General features: G+C 38.6%; 1 protein-coding gene across 2 annotated transcripts in view; it reads left to right on the top strand.

Moving 5' to 3' along the window:
• The window catches only part of LOC113054386 (roundabout homolog 2-like), an 89,546-nt gene that overhangs the window by 47,286 nt on the left and 21,226 nt on the right, over positions 1–21,034 (top strand). Inside the window, exon 1 of one of the 2 annotated variants that reach the window (XM_026219914.1) lies at positions 8,827–9,401. The exons of the other annotated variant lie outside the window; for it this stretch is intronic. Within the exon in view, the coding sequence (XP_026075699.1) occupies positions 9,338–9,401 (64 nt within the window). The 5' untranslated portion in view covers positions 8,827–9,337. Of the gene's footprint in view, positions 1–8,826; positions 9,402–21,034 lie in introns of those variants that run through there. 2 annotated transcript variants of the gene reach the window in all.

The following is a 21,034-nucleotide window of genomic DNA, read 5'->3' as shown; positions in this document are numbered from 1 at the left end:
CACACACAGAGATGACACAAGAGTCCAGCATATTGAGGTGTTGTAAATCAAGAGAAAGCTGTGTGTGTGTGTGTTGGTGACACTACGGCTAGAGCAGGCCACCTCTGATGTCACTATTTTAAGAAAGTGTGGTGTACAAAGACAAAAAAAGGACACAAGAGAAGGTGACACAGATGGTCTAAAAAGGGAAATGAAAAAATTCCTTGAAATACAATTATGAAAGAAAATAAACTTTTTTTTTTTTTTGATCCATGGAAAATGCATGATGTCTGGAGGCCAAGGTGTTTTACTAAGGTATTCTGGATGACAAAAAAAGGAGACAAACTAAAAAGGGAAATAATAGAGAAAACTTTCTTAAAACACAAATAAATATGATGGGATATGTGCATTTGTGTTTGCCATGTAAGCGGACAGATTAAATATTCCCCTGTCAATGCAAGTCATATGTCAGTGAAAAGGGCTGGTGGTGAATAACATCATCTCAGATGGATGCTTTTCTGAGCATTGTTGCCAAGTCTGTGGTTTTCCTGTGGAACTTGGCTACTTTTACACTGTTGACACAGATCAAAGCCTAACCTGGAACATGATTTTGATGGAGGATGCCCATGAAAGAGGGGGAAACCAGATAATTTTTTTTACTAGGCTAGTTTTGGTCTGATTTGAATAGAATTTTGGCTGTTTTTGTTTCACGGGCCTGGCAACCCTGTTTCCAGGTCTGTATATCTTTCTTGGGTTGTTTGTAATATAGATATGGCTGGTTGTCCCAAAAATCGGATATAGTCAACAAATCAGAATTGGGCATCAAAAACCTGCACTGTAAATCCAACGCCTAAAAAACTAATAGAACTTCTCTACTCAAAAACCTGCATAGTTTATTTTTTTCTATTTATTTCTTCTATGGTTAGGGATTATTATTTTTATAAAAAATTTTGTTCTGTAGGCCTACTTGTGCTTCACTGCTTTTCTCTAATTCTCGTAAGCATACTTTGCATCTGAAGGACCCTCTTTCCCGAATCACAAGTGGAATCCCTGTCGACTCTTGAACAGTAGGAAACGGAATTCTTCACATGGGAGGAAATGTGTATTGGGACAATAGAAAGCATGCAGGGGTTTATTCTGCACAGCGGACCATGAGGGTTTGTATCTCTCAGTGGGATGGGGCTGGTCTTCATGCGCGGTTGCTTATTACATAAAGCGTGATCAGTGGTACACAACATGTGGGCCAAAAGGTGAAAGCTAGCACAGGCTTAAAGGGGTCATATGATGCTGCTAAAAATAACATTATTTGGTGTAATGAAATGTGTTTATGCGGTTTAAGGTTCAAAAACACATCATTTTCCACATACTGTACATTATTGTTTCTCGTCTATATACCCCTACTTCTAAAATGCATAGATTTTTACAAACATCATCGGGTTGAAAAGCGAGGTGTTCTCTGATTGGCCAGCTATCAAGTGCATTGTGAGCACGTCCTGATTTTGCTGAGTTAGATGTGTTCCTAGGTCAACATATTTTGTTGACCCTGGAACAACATTTTACTCCAAAAATATATTCTTAACCATATCCCTACATCTAAACCTAAGCTTAACCATGAGTAATCCCTAAAATCAGAGGAAATGATAGATGAATGACACTGATGTACAAGCACCAAACACTGATTTTAAGCGTAAACTTCACAAAATCTATAAACTGGTTCTTCAAATCTGATTGGTTAATCACAATGTTGTTCCAGGGTCAACAACGATGTTGTCCCAGGAACATGTCTCACTTGGTAAAATCAGGTTCTGCGCATTGTGATTGGCCGAATACCTCAAATGTGTGACATAAATGTTATGCCCCTCAACATATTGTGATGCCCTGTCCGGCTAGAGCAATGAGACATACATAAAACCCATTACAAACGTGATATTAATATGATTTCTAGTCGTGTCCTCGACTGTGTCTGTGCTCACCAAACTCATGTTGCTTACATTTACACCTTTCACTCTCATTTTTATTTCCCTGCTCACTCCCTGCATCACATTTCATTCCTTCTTTCTCTTTTCCCACTGGTGTTTATCCATTGTGTCAGAGTAAGTTTATTCTTTGGGTCCCGGCTAAGTCCCCCTGGCCAGTCTCTCCATGTTGTAAACAGGCTTTAGGAATGTTCCAGTCCTAGATTACTCCGAGCCCACCCTGCCTTCATCTTGAGTTTTACCCCTGAGCAGTTTTCATCCAGTGCTAACAACCTGAGAGAGATAAAACAGTAGTGTCACTCTTATACCAACCAGAGCGTTCCAGCTCTGACACACCACTGGACCAGATCACCGGAGAAAGAGCTGCAGAGAATTCACACTGAAATGCTGTGAGAGCAAAATGAAGAAAGCTGCCTTATATGTACACTTTTAAGGCAGTACAAATATTACTAATAGCTAATACCAACTTGGAGACAATATATTAAGCAATCATAATTGTAATTTAAGTAATTATTATTATTTTTTTATAGATAATTATCTAAAGCTGCTATCAGTGGTTGTGTAACATATACATAGCACATTAACTTTTAATTTACTGTAAAAATTAGAAAATTAGAAATTAGAAAAATTATGAATTGCATATTTTAAGTTTGAATCTCACTGACATTAAATCAGAATCAGCATGGTGTTGAATATTAATTCCCATCTCCAGATCAGCTACTAATCCCCACCTGCATAAGTGCAATAAGCTGCAAGTTGATAACATTGATTCCTCACTGTCTCTGTGTCACCTCCCACACCAAAACCGAGAGCAGAAGTCATGTTGTGATACACTTATTTGCATTTTAGTCAATATGCAATGCAATGCAGTCAAATGCCTTTGCATATTTAAATTGGTTTCGTGCTTGATGGAGATGGCATTTGTCTATTGTACATTGTTAACCCGATGCAAAAAGCATGCCATTGCCTGCAATGAGTATTCTCAAACATATAAACATGCATATTGTGAGTTGACTTAAACACATGAGGGTAGGCATTCAAACAGCTCATTTCAACTTAATGCATTTTGCAAAGACAGCCAAAAAAAGAGAAATGGCCACTCTGATGAGATGGTTAGTGTCAAACCAGGCTTCTCTGGACACAGCTATATCCAAAGACTGAGTGTCAGAGCATATTTCCCTAGTGCTGCAAGCTGTTGAGGACTGTAATTGCTGTCACCTCCCTCCTGGATCCAGCTACAGACTGTGGGAATTGGAAGAGTCATTTCATCTCCAGGGAAACAAAATGATGGGAGCTCCAATTTTCCAGCACAAAAAGAGGACGCGGAACTTATCATTAGCGAGCTGCTAGTACATCTTTAGACCAAAATTACTAGCCAACCTGCAAATGTCTTCCTCAGGAGTGTATAAAGAAACAGGCAACAATTACTAAAGGTGCGGTCACATTTATCGATGTTTGGTGGCTTTTTGCCGGTGCAATCCAGATATTTCATTTGCGATTGGGAATTTTGCTTGAGGGCAAAAGATTTCCCCTCACAGATTTCGAAATTGGTGAAAATGCAACTGAGCACAGCATAAACTCAATGTGTTTTATGAAATCATTTTAGAAAACTTTAGAAGAATGTAGTTCTTCGAGTGATCTAGAGAGTTCCTGTGTGCAAAATCATGCAATATTTTCCATCAATTGTGTGATTGAAATGCTAAAGGTGCAGGCACTTTTACTGATTCTCTGCAGATTTTCACCTGGCAAAATCCAATAGGAATCGTACGCAACTAGGAATTTGGCTCGAGGGGTAAAAGATTTACCCTCACAGATTTCACTACGGGTTCAAGTGCAACTTAGCACAGCTCAGTTGAAATTTCAACATAAAAATGAGCAATGGAATAAGTTTAGAAACCAGCAGAAAATTTTCCTTTTCACTTTCAGGTAGTTTACGAGCAAAGTTCCAAAAATACGCTCTATTCTCTGGTAGCTTTGTGATTGAAATGTGATTGCGGTAATATTTACTATTGCTAAGTGAAATTTTGACGGCAAAATTCAGTCAGTCCAGTAGGAATCTGGATGATTGAGAGTTTCTCAACTGTTTTAGGTTTGTCTCGCAGAATCACCACGATGACCAACAGAAAGCTTCTTGGTTTAAAAGTGACTTGTGTGTGAGTAGTGCTTCATCCATCACTACACTATTGACATGACAGTGGACCTGTCTTTCCTATGAAATTTCACAGAAAGTTTGCTAATTTGACTGCACTGTAATAAACATAAGCTCATCTGACTCAAAAAGCTAGAATATTCTCAAAGCTTTCCAATTAGCAGCCATCTTTGAGAGGCTGAATGTGAATGTGGCCATATTACATAATTAACTCTTGAAACCAGTCATTTCCTTTGAAAACCGTACCTTTTTAAAACATAAGGGGTTAATTTCAGACTTCCTACCAAGTTTGCAGTGTTATGCCAAGCATATGACGCTAACAGAAGGGGCTCGGCCGTCTGATACACACCAATTTCATCTCCTTTCAGGACGGTGGAGGAGAACAGAGGGACCTTCTCGCTTCATGGGGCTATAATTAAGGGGGCCTCAAACTAGAGAGAGTGAGATAGACAGGCAGGCAGAGTTGGGGAAAGTGGAATATTAATGCATTGAAGAGCAACAGGAAATTGGGCGTCTAAATGTCCCCCGGGATGATTAGTAGCAGCCAGTCTCATTCAGAAGCAGATCAATGAGGAGATATATTGTCATTTTCCAGCTGCACCTTCTTAATCAATTAATCTATAAGAAGATGGGTGCATCTTAAAAGGCCAGTGCTAGAATTAACAGGTTTCTGTTGAGGATCCCGATTTGTGTTGTTTCTGTTCATACATCTGAGATGGAATACATTTCATAAATTTCCCCCATTGAATGGTTTAAGATGGAACATAGTTCATTGTGCTTGACTTGACGCTCAGCCCACTGTGTTTAATCAAGCAAAATGTTCTCAATTAAAGGGCAGCAAATAAACACATCCTTGCCAGGTCTTTTATTTCTTTTTAAGCCTTTGTGCACTTTCTTTTCATTCCATCTGACTTTTGGCATCCTCCCATCAACTCTCATTTGCAACACTGCTTTGGGCATGTGGGGGAGTCCGATACTTTTCCGTTACATAAGGACTCTGTGTATTGCTTTTCACATTAAAGGTCATTTAGTCTCAGCGTTCTGTCAGTCTCCATGGCGACTGCAGTGTGATGGGCAGTCGATATCTTCCTGTGGGGATTTTATCAGGAACAGATGCCGGACATGTGTACAAATCATGTCTATATATGTGATTTAGGCCTTTGTGAATGTCACCAGGATGTGATGTAGCTTATTTTTTTGTTTTTGTGCCATTAAAAAATCTCTTTTAATTTTGACCTGGTCTGTCTGGTTTCTTTTAAAGGAATATTCTGGGTTCAATACCAAATATAAGAAGTTAAATTCAATCAATAGTATTTATTATTCATATTAACATTACCTGTTACTATTAACAAGAAATGTGAAATAAAGAAATGTAATAATAAAAATAGACTTGTCCCTCATTTAATTTAAAAAGCACTTACATTAGAAGTATTTTATAAGAACGATTTTGAGGATTTAAAATTTGAAACTTAAGACTTATAATTTTTTTTTACAACAAAAACAACATTTCATAATTCAAAACATATTTTGTATTATAAAATAATATATAATTATATTATAATTATATTTTAAAATAATTATTACATTTCTGCTCAAATTAAATTTTTTTATTATATATTATATATTATATATATATACAGGTATACACACTATATAACTGTGTCCAATGTGTATCTGAGAAAAACATCTATTTATATAAAAGATCAAAAGAATTAACAATGTAGATATATTTTCACAGGCTTCTTTGTTCATATTTATCAAGGGTGTAAATAATTCTGGTGTTATGTTGTAATGGCAATGAATTTATAAAATTTGATAAACAGTATCTTCCCACCAAACGGGGTTGTAAGCAGAAAACATGTTATTGCTCATATTTTATTCATTTATGTATTTATTTAATAATTTGTACATTTTGTGGCTATACTATTGAAACTGTCAGTATTATAATATTTGCAGAATGGCACCAATAATTTCCATTGTACAGTAAGTCACAGTTACAGATTTCCTTTTTATTTTTATTTTATTTTATTTTCCAATAACCAACATCTTCACAAAATCAATGTATTAATCCTAACTTCCACTAATCTCTGAATATTCCATTAAATACTTGAATATGTCACATTTGTGTGTTCATTTGTTCTTTGGGATAAGCTGAGCTTTAAATTCACAGTGTCAGATGGCTTGGCCCTTGTTCAGTGTGAGTTGTCAGGTGTTCATGGCTGATCAGTTTAATAAATCACGTTTTGCTGGCACAGACTCAAATGGCTGTATGGTGGATGGGCTAATTACTTATAGTGCTATAGCATTTTCAGAACGTTTTCTGCTGTCAATGCTGATCGCTCAGCACTGACATGATGTCTGATACTTTGCCACCAAGGATTAAAAAAAAAAATCTCTGTGTAGCTTGAGATATTTGATGCCAGTTTTGCTGCCACATTATTTGAAGTTAATTTCTATTGCTAAAGTCTCTATTGGCTGTACTTAATTGCAACTTTCAATTGGATGTGTAAATTAGTGGATGTCTCATGTAAGGGGATTGCTTCAGGCATGCTTTTCAAGGCCATTAATCTTCTTTGAAGAAATAAAAAGATAATTTTACAAACAAAGCAAAGAAACTGATTTAACAATTTTTAATGCATAAAACATTTTATACTTCTCAGACAAATAAAGCAGATGTTAAATGACACAACGGCAGACTGTTTGTGCTCCTCAATGTGAGAAAGATTAAGCTTTTATAAATTCAGTGATAATGTGTCATCTGCAGCGATGTGCCCCGAACTCCCACTCTTGGCGTACTCCTGCGACTCTTGCTTAATGGCATCATTAAGACGTGATGATGATGTGATGTCCCCATAACTCTCACACTAACGTGATTATTCAGCTAAATTTACAGACTGCACGCTCATCCTGACGCATCCAGCTGATGTTTTATGGTAGCTGGAGCAAGCTGCATCAGTCATAAGAGAGATGAAATGTATTTAGGGGAAAACGGAATCATGTTTTATTCAATTACACACTGAATCTCAATTAATCAGTTTTTGCAATTAAGTTAAACTTGCTCATGCATCATACATGAGGACACTATCAAGGGTAGTTGCTCCAGAAGCTCCCTGCATACTCCAGGCTCTGACTGTCCTTCAGTGTGAACATAATGAAAGAGAATATATTACGTTATGAGAATTAAGATAAATACAACCCATAACTTGCATGTTGAGCTTTCAGTCTTCAAATTAACATGCAATGCATATAACATGATATATGATTTGCTTAAAGCCCAGAATCTTCAGGGTTCTTCAGCTGATCGATGCTGTTTTTTTTGGAGCAGAACAGAATTTAAAGGTAATAGTAATATTAATTGCACAGTTTTCTTGCACCTTGGAACCATTATTTACAAGCTCTTCATTTTAATGAGGATTTTTAAATGTAGGCCTATATATATATTTACATTACATTTATTCATTTAGCAGACGCTTTTATCCAAAGCGACTTACAGATGAGGAGAGTGGAAGCAATCAAAAACAACAAAAAGAGCAGTGATATAGTACTATAACAAGTCTCAGTTAGCTTAACACAGTACACGTAACATGGGATTTTAAATAATATAATAAATAAAAAGAAAACAGAATAAAAAAAGAATAGCGCAAGCTAGGTTATAGGTTATAGTTATAGGTCTATATATATATATATATATATATATATATATATATATATATATATATATATATATATATATATATATATATATATATATATATATATATATATATATATATATATACATGTATATGTGTGTGTGTGTGTGTGTGTGTGTGTGTGTATGTGTGTTGTGTGTGTGTATATATATATATATATATATATATATATATATATATATATATATATATATATATATATATATATGTTAGCACTGCAGTTGATCCAGAAATGGAAATCATGTCATCATTTATGTCGACTTTCTTTGTTCTGTGGAATGCAAAAACAGTAATTGTATAAAATATTCTGGCAGCAATTTTCCATACAATGACGGGTTGCCAGTTTATAAAAATAACCCATACAGCAGAGAGGGAAGATTTTCAGTCAAAAAGTATTTATTTACAATTATTTATTTAATTATTAATTGTAATTATTATTATTACATTTTAGCTATATCTTAATAAATATATTTAAACTATCACGTGATTTTAGAAGACTTGCAGTATAATGCACAAGTGATCTGCTTTCATGATACTTTTATGGTGCTTTTATTTTTTCAGTTTTGGAGCAACCCTATCTCTATTAATTTCCGTTGTATGGAGCAGAATTAAACATACCACAAAATCTAATTTTGTGTTCCACAGAGAGAGAGAGAGAGAGAGAGAGAGAGAGAGATGTGGAAGGACATGAGTGATTTTTGAGTAAACTATTCATCTAAATGAGCTAAAATGCTGTATTAGACATTATTCTCAGAAAACATGTGATCAACTAAAATGTTGTGATAAAGAAGTTGTTGACCTAAAAATGAAACTCTCATCCTTCATAAGGTCTCAACACAAAAAGAGATGTTAGGCAGAATGACAGCCCCAGTCTCCATTCACTTTCATTGTATGGAGTGAACCATCTCTCACAACTACTCCAGAATTTCATTTATTCACTATATACAGCGGTATCTGCAGACTGTGCGAAATCAAGCGCCTGGCCCTTTAAGAGCGCTGTTACCCCAGTGTGGGTAACTGCTGAAGGTAGTCGGGGGTGGGCTTGAGCCACGAGACAGTCGCCCGGAGACGCGACAGTAGTAAATCCGTTCATTCACAGCGAAGGGAAGAGTGCAGGGCAGCGGCTGGGGTGGAAATCTGACTGAATGGGCTATTAAAGAACGGATACTTTTCAATGATCCAGGAAAGCGAGAAACGAAAGATGTTCTGCCTGTGAAATGAATCTTGGAGGAATTAAGAGCATCTTGGACGGACTTTGAGCATCTCATCTTATCTGTCCGTTACACTGACTCTTTAACCGTATACAGATCAGCGCCCGAGCGCAACGCACACGGGAATATGCACCATTTGTGATGATCAGATTAACCGACACAGTTTTTTTGTGTGTTTTGGGTCTAGTTTGTAAAGTTCTTCAATGTGACCGCCTCTTCAAACGCGTCTCCTCGCACTTGTACCGGATTGTAGCGCTTTTGAGGTGATTTTAGGGACTGTTTGTCCGGATAAAGGCGACTGAAGTGGACTGTAGGCTACATCTGAGGGTGATGGAGTTTCGCGGGACTTTAGATGCGCTGCTCGTTGTGTTTGCCATCATATGCGTGTCTCAAGGTAAGGTGGAGAAAATACTACACTACAGATGGCGATATAAGGATTATAACTGCTAAACATTGTGAAATAGTTGTCGACACCTTCTCTGGTGTATTTAAACGTAAATAATTTTCTTATGGATGGTGTTGTTTAGGTTGTTCGGTGATAATGGACATAACGTTACAGAACTCATACAAAGCAGCAGAACAGTTTTTTTTTTCTAACAATATTTGTTTTTAATATTCAAACAGTCGATATGTTTTGGCTGAGATGTTCTTTATCTCAAGTTATAGTAAAGTCAAACCCCTTAATGATTGAATTACACATCTCATGTGTCCTTAGAAGGCGTTAAGGCCTATATACACAATGCTTTTAATGTAAACAATAAACAGATGATTTATAGATTTATCCTCAATACATAGTGTTGTTTATACATGAACATATATGTTCGAAACAGACCAGCTTGACCCAGTTTACAGTAAATACCCTCACTTTTGGATAGATTAGCCCATTATTTAATTGTTTTAATCTATTGCAAGTACTTTTTCCTCTGTATTAGGGATTTTAAAATTCTTACAGTCTCAAAGACCCCTCATTCAGACTCCTAACCAGCTCAGGGAGGAAGGATAGATCATTAGTTAGAAATAATGTACAAATTAGCTAAGAGTTAGAAATGCCATAAAAAAAATGTTCTTTTGGAAACGTGTCTACCTTCAGGAGCCCTGGCCGCAAACACTTGCATAGCTTGAATTGAATCGTGCTTAGATCAGTGGTATTGCTGGCAGTGCTGGCCAACAGAAGTTCTGTTTTATGGGGCAGTAAACATTGCCTCTGAGATCTGTCCTCTAATATAACCGCTGACAAAATCTGCCACTGAATCAAGGGCAGCACAGCCGCCAGATGAGGGATGAAATTACATGCTAAGCTTTTATCTGACCAGATCCATGGTCCAGTCTAAATTGTGTCGCCAATACTTTGCTCTTCTTTTGTTTCATGAGCAGATCTGGTCAAACCAAAATCAATTCCATTTTTTATAACAAGCTCAAAGCCATCCTAAAAGTGAGGCTTGGTTAGTTAAGTGTAGCTGAATTTATCATTGCCCCGTTCTTCTCACACACCTGACTTTATCCAGCTCAGGGTTGTGGTGAGGGCCACTGCCTATCTCCTCTCGCCTTCTCCCACCTGATTAGGGTTATGAAAGAAAATGCATTGATTTACACTTCAACTTTTCATTTATAGGTGCCTGATCCTTTCTGGGTGTGTTTGTGTTGTGGTTGTTGTTTGTCTAAGTTACGTTTGTAGCTCAAGTAGGACGTGTGTTTGCTCGCCTCCTTTTGAAGTCATTTTAAACAGCCACAAACAGCTGTTGTTTCTTCCCGGATTGTCCCCAAACAAGCATTTAACGACTGCCGGCCTTTGACTCATTCAATGTTCACACCCTTTTAAACCAGATGAACCTTAGTGGAAAATGGAAAAAAATGACTTTTCAGTACAACATTTCTTTTGTATTTTTCAATGAACTGACAAGGATCTACAGCCATACGTCCTATACAGTAAAAAGTGCATGATTGGCAGCATTTCAAAAGCTCTACGACTTTTCGCATAAAGCGTGTCATTTATGGTTTTCCCTCCATGCACGACAGCTTGTTTTGATGTCTTACGTCTCCAGGACTGTCGTCGCTCCTTAGATCAGAAGCGGAGCATATGTGCGCGCGTGTGTATGAGGGGTGTGACTCAGAGAAGCCTGCGTCTCCCTCTCGCACGCTCGCTCGCACAGTTACTCCCCGTCTCCTCTGTGTAAACGGTGTGCTGTCGAGAGGCTGTCAATAAGGAGGGAGATAAATGCTGCATCTCCTACTGAGCACGTTCTGATGTCTCTGATGTCTGATTTCTGTCCCGGCACATTCAGGTTCTTTACCGGATCCTTGCCGGAAGACAAAACATCTTGTATCTTTCCGGCACTCTTTTGTTGTTGCTGAGATCTTACTTAAAGATTTATAGCTGCACCACAAATGTGCGTTTATAAAAGACACCTTTAATTAAAAGCATACATTTCACTATGCAAGAGCATAGCTCATCTCCAAAAATAGCACATTTTTATCACCTCTTCTTTGTGGCAGGTATTAATTGGTCAAGTAAGGAAGCCAGAAACACATACAGCTCTGTTTTATTATTCTAGCGTTGACAGGAAGTTTGAATTGAACCCTAAAGATGGCAGCTCCAGCTGTGTGGGGGTGAATGGGGACACAACACAATGCCTTGGCATCAATCTGTCCAACCTTGTGTCTCTGGCCGCAGATGAAGACGGTTTAATGGCCCTACGCATTAGTTCCAGTGGCTGTGGTGACCTTCAAGGCCGTGTTCCAAATGGGAAGCACTATACAAAGAATCAGAGAGGCCAGACTAAACTCTCTGAGTGTGTTTATATGACAAGTAGTATCGATTATAATTTGTTAGCTTTTCAGCTTTCTGAAATATGCAATCTGGGATTACTTCCTTTAAGAGGTAGCTTGCTTTACATTTGCAGAACTGTTGAACGTGTGGAAACTTTAATTTAAAAAAGTGACACACATACAAGGATTAATTGGTTTAAGGAAATAGGTTGTCTCTGCAAATACATCATTGATTTAGATGGCCTTCGATAGGAAAAGTACATAACCCACTTTTGACTCTCTTTGGCTGTTTTTTAAATGACTATAGATCGTATCTTTCATTAATGAATGCCTTTTTCTATCTAGCAATCCAACCCTGACTGAGTTCGATATTTATCTTTTCTGTCAAGAAATATAGCTGCCTCCCTGTTTAATCAGAAAATTTCTCATCACTTCGATATTGACATGCCCTACAGCAGTGGTTTAGTGATTCTCTTTCCCATCCAATAACTGGATAGTAGCCGGTGTGGTTTATATCAGCAATAATACAATAAAAGAAGTTCATGGTTGTTCCAAGGATCTTTTCAGTATGGGGCTTTTCGCACGTCAGGCTGTAACAGTAGCAGGTGTTTCTTTTCTCCCCATCATCCCTTTCTTTTCACCCTTCATCCATCCGTGTACCTAAAATGGCAAAAATATTCTTATTAAATTTGGGAAGCCCTGAAACTGAGTGTAATGTATTAATAGAGAGAGAGAGAGAGAGACAGACAGAGTGTCACAAGCAGCACACTTATTTAAAGTCCATAAGCCTTTGAAACACACAAATTAGCTGCATTTGCAATCCAACAGCAATGTATCACAGTAATCCTCTTTGAATAATTCGAATATATTTTTTAAATCCCAAAACTCTTTTATCTTTGTTTTTTTCCACAATAATACTGGTATACTTTTAAAAATTGCAGTGAAATACATACATTAAAGGTCTAACTTGTACTATTTAAAGGATAAATGCATAAACAGTTGTTAAACCATGCAAAAGTTTAACTTTAGTTTACTTGCCAAAGCAAGTTTTTCACACTTTTTGTGCTTGCTTTTTAACTTTAGATCCTGAATACTCATTCTTCCCATCATGTAAATATATCCATTAAGATAAACTTGTTGAAGACTCTGGATCATTTCAAGTGGGTTCTGCAGTTTATCTGTGTTCCAGTGTGTGGAAAGAAGCTGTGGGCATCTATGGGGCTCTGCAGGGGCCACCTGCATGCCAAGGCGACATACCACTTACATACCCAGACGAAAAATCCTTAGTATCTCCAGCCCCTACAGCTCCCATGGCATGAATTCTCAGCCACTTTAATTATCGGATTACCTTTGGGGCGAAAAATTTCGATATTTCTCCTGATCCATGCCTTCTGACAAACAACACAGTATGACTGCTCATTATCAGGACCTGCTGAGCCTAGATTACCACACTCTCACACTGAGTAACAACTCACTCCAACTCTAAAACAGCTGGCTTGTGCTTTGAGTGTTTACATGATGCAAATGTGTTGTCCTTGGAAAAAACCGAGACCTCTGGTTTGTTTTTTATTCGCTCTGTTTACTAGTTGATGCAAACAGACCTGGCTAATAGTGTATATAAGTGTGTGTTTGGGCACACTGTAAACAAAAGGGCCAGAGGCCGTGTGTGCTGTCTCATCAGGAGCTCCAATTTAATGACTCAGACTCTATCTTGCATGGGCACTGCTATTAGATTACCTTCATTAACACACACTTCTTTCTCATTCTCCTCCCTCCCGGCGCCTATGTGTACACACTTTTCATGCTGTTCAACTTCGTTCCTCTTCTCCTATTTGACTTTGAGACCCCATTATCCTCATCAGTCGTGATCTTTGTGTTGTTCCAGTAAATAACACTTGCCAGGTTCAGAGGGCAATTAGACATGGACATTACGTGCGCAGTAGTCGTTTAATGGGCGTGTAGATCAAAATCGCAGCTTGGCAGAGCTGGAATTGGTCCTTGAGTGCAATGCAAAGAATGTTGTGAATGTTTTTTCCATGGTGTCAGTATTCTGTGTCTTTGTCTCTGTCGGAGCGATTGAAACGTTAACAGCGATTGTTTGTGTCTCCACAGACGTGTGGCAAAACTTTGATATTATCAACTCTATTCTATGCAGAATAGTTTCTCTTACTGCAGGAATCTTTCCCTGCTGAAAATACCATGACTTATGCTTTTCGCTGGCTAGTGCTAGAGAGTTTTTTTCTGTATGATTTGTAGCAATAGCCAAAAATACTTGTATGGGTCAAAATAATACATTTCTCTTTTATGCCAAAAATCATTAGGATACTAAGCAATCATGATGTTCCATGAAAATATGTAGTACATTTCCTACCATAAATATATAAAAAATGTTGTATCATTAGTAATATGCATTGCTAAGGAGTGGACTACATTTGGACAAATGTAAACTTTGGACGATTTTCTCAATATCTGATTCCAGATTTTCAGAGAGTTGTATCACGGCCCAAATATTGTCATATCATAACAAACCATACATCAATGGAAAGCTGTATAAATTTATAGATGTATACATTTCAGGAAATAGACCTTTATGACTGGTTTTGTTGTCCAGGGTCACATATCTGGTCAGTTATTATGACAAAATATTTTAGTGGAAGGTTTCTCTTAATGATTTGTGCAGTAGACTAATGCAAATTAAATCTTAAATTTAGCATTTTCAGTCTCTAGCTCTCAGACCAGAGTCAGAAATGTGGTTTCCAATGCTTTGGGCCAAACTGCCACTAAAAGTGACAGAAATGCCCCAGTTACCCTAAATAGGGCAAAAGCACTTCCTGAGGGAATTCTCTTTTATCTCATATCAAACATTTGATATGTATATAATACACTACCAAAGCATGAAAGTCTGAAACGGTCAATTATAGCATCCAGTTGAACTCATCTGATATGTGTCATAATATTATATTCTGTTTTAAATATAAAAATGCGAAGTAGTCTTATTAATTGGGCTGCTAAAGTTAAGCATTCACTTTGTCAGCATATGAATGCACCGCATCATTATGCAGTCCATTAATTAGTCTTTTATCTCATATGCCTTTCTCAAGTAGAAAATTCTTCCCTCCCTACATGTCAGCCATGTATCCACTCGTGCCGGGGCTGCTCATGTTTATGACCGACCCCGTGAGTCATTCTTATGCAAAACACCCACCATCTAGACGAGCGCCACTCGACTTAAATGTTAAACCTGTTAAATGTGTGAATCACTAATTGAAAGCGATTCAGCTGTGTATTTCACCAGTCCAGTGCCATATGTTGCAGATCTTCCGAAACATTCACAGGTTAAGTCCAGCGCTAAGAGAAGCCTAGGGGTTTCCCTACCCCTTATTTTGGTCATTTCCTCCTGCAATCATCAGCCATCAAAGCAACAAGAACACATCCTGAATGTGATATGTTATCTTCTGGACCTCAGGGGGGAGATATGCAGATTTCCACTGTTCTGGGAGTAGACAAATGTTGAATATAGGCCTAATCATCGACTCATTCTATGCACGTTTTCCCCGAGCATGTATTTAACATGAAGCCTGTCCGTACAGTGCAGACTACGCCGTAGTCCTTTTCATCTCTCCCTGTTTGACTTTCAAAGATCCAGTTCATGAATAGTCGGGTTGGCTCCAGCCATTGAAGATTGAAAGAATTTTTAAAGCGGCTTTATAATTTTTGATGAGAAGAAAGTGACTTCAAAGCCCACTTACACTTTGTTTTACCTTTTAACTGGAATTTGACCTGAAGCTGAAATATGGCAGTCTTAAGGGATCAGGAGATGAGGCAGTCTTCTGAGGGAACTTCGCTTGTGCTTTAAAGCCACTGATGTGAATAGCAGAAATAAGATCAGGTTTGTCAAAACATCTAGATATGCTATACAGTCAGATTCCTCTGCCTGAAACTTCACTTCCTGCTAAATTTGTGGTTCTGTGTGGGCCTCATCTGGCAGTGTTGGGGTCAAGCGGAAAGTGCGTGGTGGGATTAATCAAGCGGAACATGGTGCACCGCTAGGAGGACCAGGAAGCTGATGCTATCTCAACCAGTCGTGGTATGCTGGTCTCCCCACCCGGGCCAATTCCATTAGCGGGGCACTGAAGAAATCCAGACAACACAGAGCAGCTGGGACGGAGCTCCACTGTCGCCACCATGCACAATTTATCTTTTATTCCCTACTTCTTCCTCTATGGGAGAACTTGACGCCCCCTTGAGATATGTGATATGCCATTGACATGAATTCCAGATGTGTTTTTCTTTGGTGAGGAGAGTTTGAATTACAGGAGGTCAGGGAAAACAGACTGTGGTATTATTGTCCTGCCCCCATAAAGGGTTTGCAGAATCTGAATGAACCTGGGCGAATGTGTCTCAGAGTACTGATACATATCTAAGAATATGGCAACACAAAAAGACAGCTATTCCCAGAGAAAAGCAAGTTATTCCTCGCAGCCTGTACTAAAAATGCCCTCACGCTAAAGGAATGAGCTAGTTTGGCAAGTCCAGGGTGACCAAGGTTATTTTTTACGCTTCATGGCTTGAACCCCTGAGGGAACTCAGAGCTTTATGTTGTTTGAGATCGTAGGGTTTAGGGTCAGCACTTAAAGAGATTCTCACTAACAGGTTGAACCACTGAAAGAATCATGCTTACTCCCCTTCTCTTTTCCACCACGACTTCTCTCGGGAATCCACAAAGGGATCAATACCTTCAGCTGGACGTTGCCAGTGTGTGCTGTTTATTTTGTGAAGTGTGAAGGTTCTTAAAGCAATGGAGTGGCCAGATGAGCCTTTGCGGGAAGATAAAATCTGATACATATCAGGAAGTCCCATTTGCACCACTCTAAAGATTAAGGATTTGGGATTGGGTTGAGTAATATATCACAAAGAGGTTTGTGCTGTTCTCCTCAAAGTAGGAATATCTGGCTATTTACTAACCAGCACCTTTTGCATTCATGTGAAATCTATTTTAACAAAGGGAGTATTTTGTCTCTTTGAAAAACATCAAAGCTCATGCAGTGGACACACAGCCCCTGAACCCACAATGGCACGTAGACTTTGTTTTGCTAAGGCTCCGTGACTCGATGCTGTCTCTTTTTGTTGGAATGAGAAATCCTCCTCATCCCCTGCAGTAAACACAACATCTTTTGCTGTTTCTTAAGCAGGAAGCACATAAGTAGCTCTTGCTACATCCCCTAAAGGTGTCAGGTTGCCTCTGTAGAAGCTGTCATGGAATTTCTGCGCTTGCCACTGCGCTTAATCCATCCTGGTTCCCAACTGGCAGCATTGACTCTGGCAGAAACACGCTCATCCCAGAGGAAAACAGCAGCCCTCCTGTGTAATTTCCTTTGTGCATGTGACCAGGTTCACTTTGTCCTCTCACTGTCAGGAGCCACAGGAGTAAAGAGCGTAGCTTTATGACCCTGGGTTTGTGTTCTTTCTCAAGAGCCCCTTTGTTGTTTGTAAATGTAAAAATTAAAGTTAATAAAATGGAATAAGAAAGAGTGGCGAAAGGAATGCCCCCGCTTCTTAATTTAACTTAGGGTAATGAATGCACATTTGCAAATCAATCCCCAGATTCCAGTGAAAAAGGAGGGGTGAGGTTGTTAAATAATCATCTATTTAAGTGGGGCGGGAAGCCTCTCAAAAGAATTGCAGATGAGGATTGGGAGAAAAAAAGTTGGCCATTTTTGTGCTTTGAGCATCAAAGCTTTGCGCTTTTATCTAATACCACATTTTGACATGCTGCAAAATTGTTTCAGATTTCAAAGTTCTTCTGGATCTTGTTATTCATCTAAGGAAAAATTACTTTTGTTCAAGATTTTCTACAAATTTTGTCCTGCGCTGATAATTCCTCCTGCATTTTAATCTGCGCTTCTTTAGAACTAGGCCTACTTCATTTATCTTTCTTCTTGTGACCTCCAGGTTTTCACACATACTTCAAGGGATGGAGACAATTATTAGATTGACATCTGACCTTTCCTTGTACGGTTGTCATGGAGATCCTTTGGCATTGACACCTTCTCTTGAAAGACTCGGAATAATTGCTGCTTATATTTGCCTTTATGTTGCTTATACCTGCTGTTTTGAATCAGCTTGTGAATAATTTGCAGAGTATGTCTTGTTACAGCCACATGGCTTGTATCATCTCTCTTTGTTTAGCCGGGCTGTGTTTAGAGATCTTATTTCTTCCCCCGAACACTGGAGATAAATATTCTTAGTGCTAAAAGCCCCTTGGGATTGATCAGAAGTTAGCCAGATGGATGTATTTCCTACCAGCGCTGGCTCACCCCCCACCCCCTTCCTTCACATAACAAGGTCAAATTCCTAATACAGTACAAGGGCTTGATACCTTTAAGAGCAGATGAGTTGTAGTTTGCAGCACCTCCCTTTTTATCCGAATCAATCTAACTGCTGGAACCATTACTAGCGTGTCACCCAGTGAGACTGCCACTTCTATGGGTTCTTCCAGATAGGACATGCTGTAATTTCAGCAGCATTTACTGGATGTAATCCTTAACAGCTGGACTGAAGTTTTGCTACTGATGTAGTGTAGAATTAGCCAAGATTTTTGTGCTATGATAGAATTGTGCAAAATTCAGGCATAATTTCATTATGACCAATTAATAAGAATATTTTTGGAAAGATATTCTCATCTGCTGAGAAAATCATAAGTCTGGTAACTAATAATTTGAATCCTTAACAAGCCACATGGTTTGAAGTACCATTCATGTCTGTAGTACAGTCATACTTGAAAAAGAGTGGCTTGCCGTGGCGAACAGCAGTAATAATTAATGCAGGCAAGATGGTCTCAGTTTTATTTCACTCTGTGACCAGAAATCAAAGCACTTTCAATTCGCACTGGAGCCAAGCAGCCATTTGCGACAAGGTTATTAAAATTATATCACCTTTGTTCTGCCTTATTCACTTCCATATTTGAGCAATTCTTTCCTGCCTTGTCAGTACTAGAGACATTTTAATGTTAGTTTCCAAGTATTGTATATAAAAGATGCTCTTGGACATGTGTCATCTGCCTCAGAAGACCCTTAAAGTGCATTGTTTCCCAGAGGGATTGATGTTCTCTGACATGTGAGACCACAAAGTTCCTTAGAGCTGTCAAAATCCCCCAAAGGCCCACTACGGGGTTTTTTTTTTTGTTGTTGTTTTTTTTTCTCAAGTAGCAGTTCTAGCTCCTCATAATGGCTGACTCGTTGATCTAGAACACTTGGAATGCTAAGGGCAAGAGATTAATCAGCTTTTCCAGATGTTGTTTTCCACTTCTTTATGCACATTCGGTCGCTCTCTTAGACTGTCCCAAGTCCCCCTGGTATTCTCGAGGTCAAATTTCGGTGAGATAGGCCTATCTTCTGTTAGAAGTTTAGCTCAGGCTTTATTTTCCATCTCTTTCCCTGCCTTACATCTCCTCTGTGGCAAGTCGGGAGTGTTTGGTTTGTTTTATTTAGAAGCCTGTTCTTGGATTCTTACCCCACTGTTTCTCCTCCACCCCCTGCCAACCGCAGTCTGTTCGGCAGTCTATGAGTGTCCGCTAAAAGCTATTAGCCAAACCCTGGCGGTCTCCGCTCCCTTAACCCAGCGGGGCCACGGGGCTATTTGTTTTCGAAAAGTAGAAGGGCAACAGTCCTGGGGATTCGGAGGTGAACACAAAGCTTGCGGTTTTGCCTTTGCCGTATCTTGCGGATGGGGCCCAATGTACTACTACTGTAAGGTCATGTTATTCATGGCCGGGGTAAAGTGGATGGGAAATGGGTTTGTTTTAAGTTGCATTAGTCTCTGGCCCAGAGGAGTTTATCCACTCCACTGAATATGAAGTAATAAAGCAAAGTAAACCTTGCAGATCTGAATGGTTAGAAATAATCCTTAAAAGCACTATTTTGATTGCAATTTTGTTGGTGTAAACTGTTAGATTAGAGTTTATCTCTGTGTGTGAATTGCATTACTGTTTTTCTTCATAATCCTGTGTAACTTTTTGTGTATTTGGAGGTGGTGATGGACGTTTCCCCTGGGGGATGTCTATAGCTTTTTGTTAGAGCTATCACGCATGATTAATTTCCAACTGAAGGATATTTTCACCATCTCTCACTCTGACTGCTGGAAATCACAGTCTCTATCCTGTCACAGATTTTAAACCCCAATATAATTGTTGCCGCTGGGATTGGTAATTATTTCCAAAATCACCATGCACAATGACTCACTTTCATCCCCAGATATCTCCCGATGGCTGAAATTCCCCTGTCTTGTTGTGAATCAGTTTGTGTTGCTGTTATTCATCTGTAATTGTCCCACCACCACACTGTCATCCAAATTGGGAGAGAGAAAAGCAATTTCAAAGCTTTCTGAAAGCCTACCTGAATTACCATACCAGCGGTTTCCCCCGGCCCCCCTCCCCTCAACAACTGTGTGAAACAAAAAACCCTTGGCAGTCAGCATGAATTCATATGTGCCTTAAAACAGAAGACAAATTATGTTTACATATCCCAGCATTCCAGCTACTGCGGGATTGAAATGAGTTTCTGTTTTCTTTGATAGCTGTTGAATTTAGAGCATATAATTTTCATACTGCCAGTTTATGACATGCATATGAGCAATACGTATGTATAACTTCTTAATTTAACTACAGTTGGAGAGACTCAATGCTAAGTAAATAAACAACAATGTTATTATTATCATATTCGTTTGCCACATTAGTAGGGCCTTATGATTTCCGCGATGCAGAAAACATGGATGGAATCGCGGAATTCATTTGAATACCAGAAAATACACGACACAGAATTGGTGAAAAAATATGATTAATTATTATTACTTATTCATTTTAGAAGAGCTGTGCTTCCTGCATAAACCTGCCTTTGTTGGGTTGGTAGTAACTAGCTTGCCCTACACAGTTACCTTGTTTAATTTCTTAAATTAAGAAATTAAGTGTTAAATACACTCCCTCCACTACATAGGCTTATGTTTGTCACATCATTATTAGTGTTTGATCACCACATTTGAGTTATCATTGAAAAAATGTGTTTATGTATATATATTATCCTAACATTACTATACAACTGTACTATAATATAGCATACAAAAAGAATATTGGCCGATATATCTATGTAACACTAAAAATGTTCATAATCATGGGAAGAAGGAGGCTGGAACCAGCGAACATTCAAATGAAACTTTAATATTAAAATAAACACAAAACACGCGACAGCCCCTCGCAGACAACTGCCG

This window comes from Carassius auratus, chromosome 35 (genome assembly GCF_003368295.1).
Source record: "Carassius auratus strain Wakin chromosome 35, ASM336829v1, whole genome shotgun sequence".
NCBI lineage: Eukaryota > Metazoa > Chordata > Actinopteri > Cypriniformes > Cyprinidae > Carassius > Carassius auratus.
This window is presented reverse-complemented; position numbering and strand designations above follow the sequence as displayed.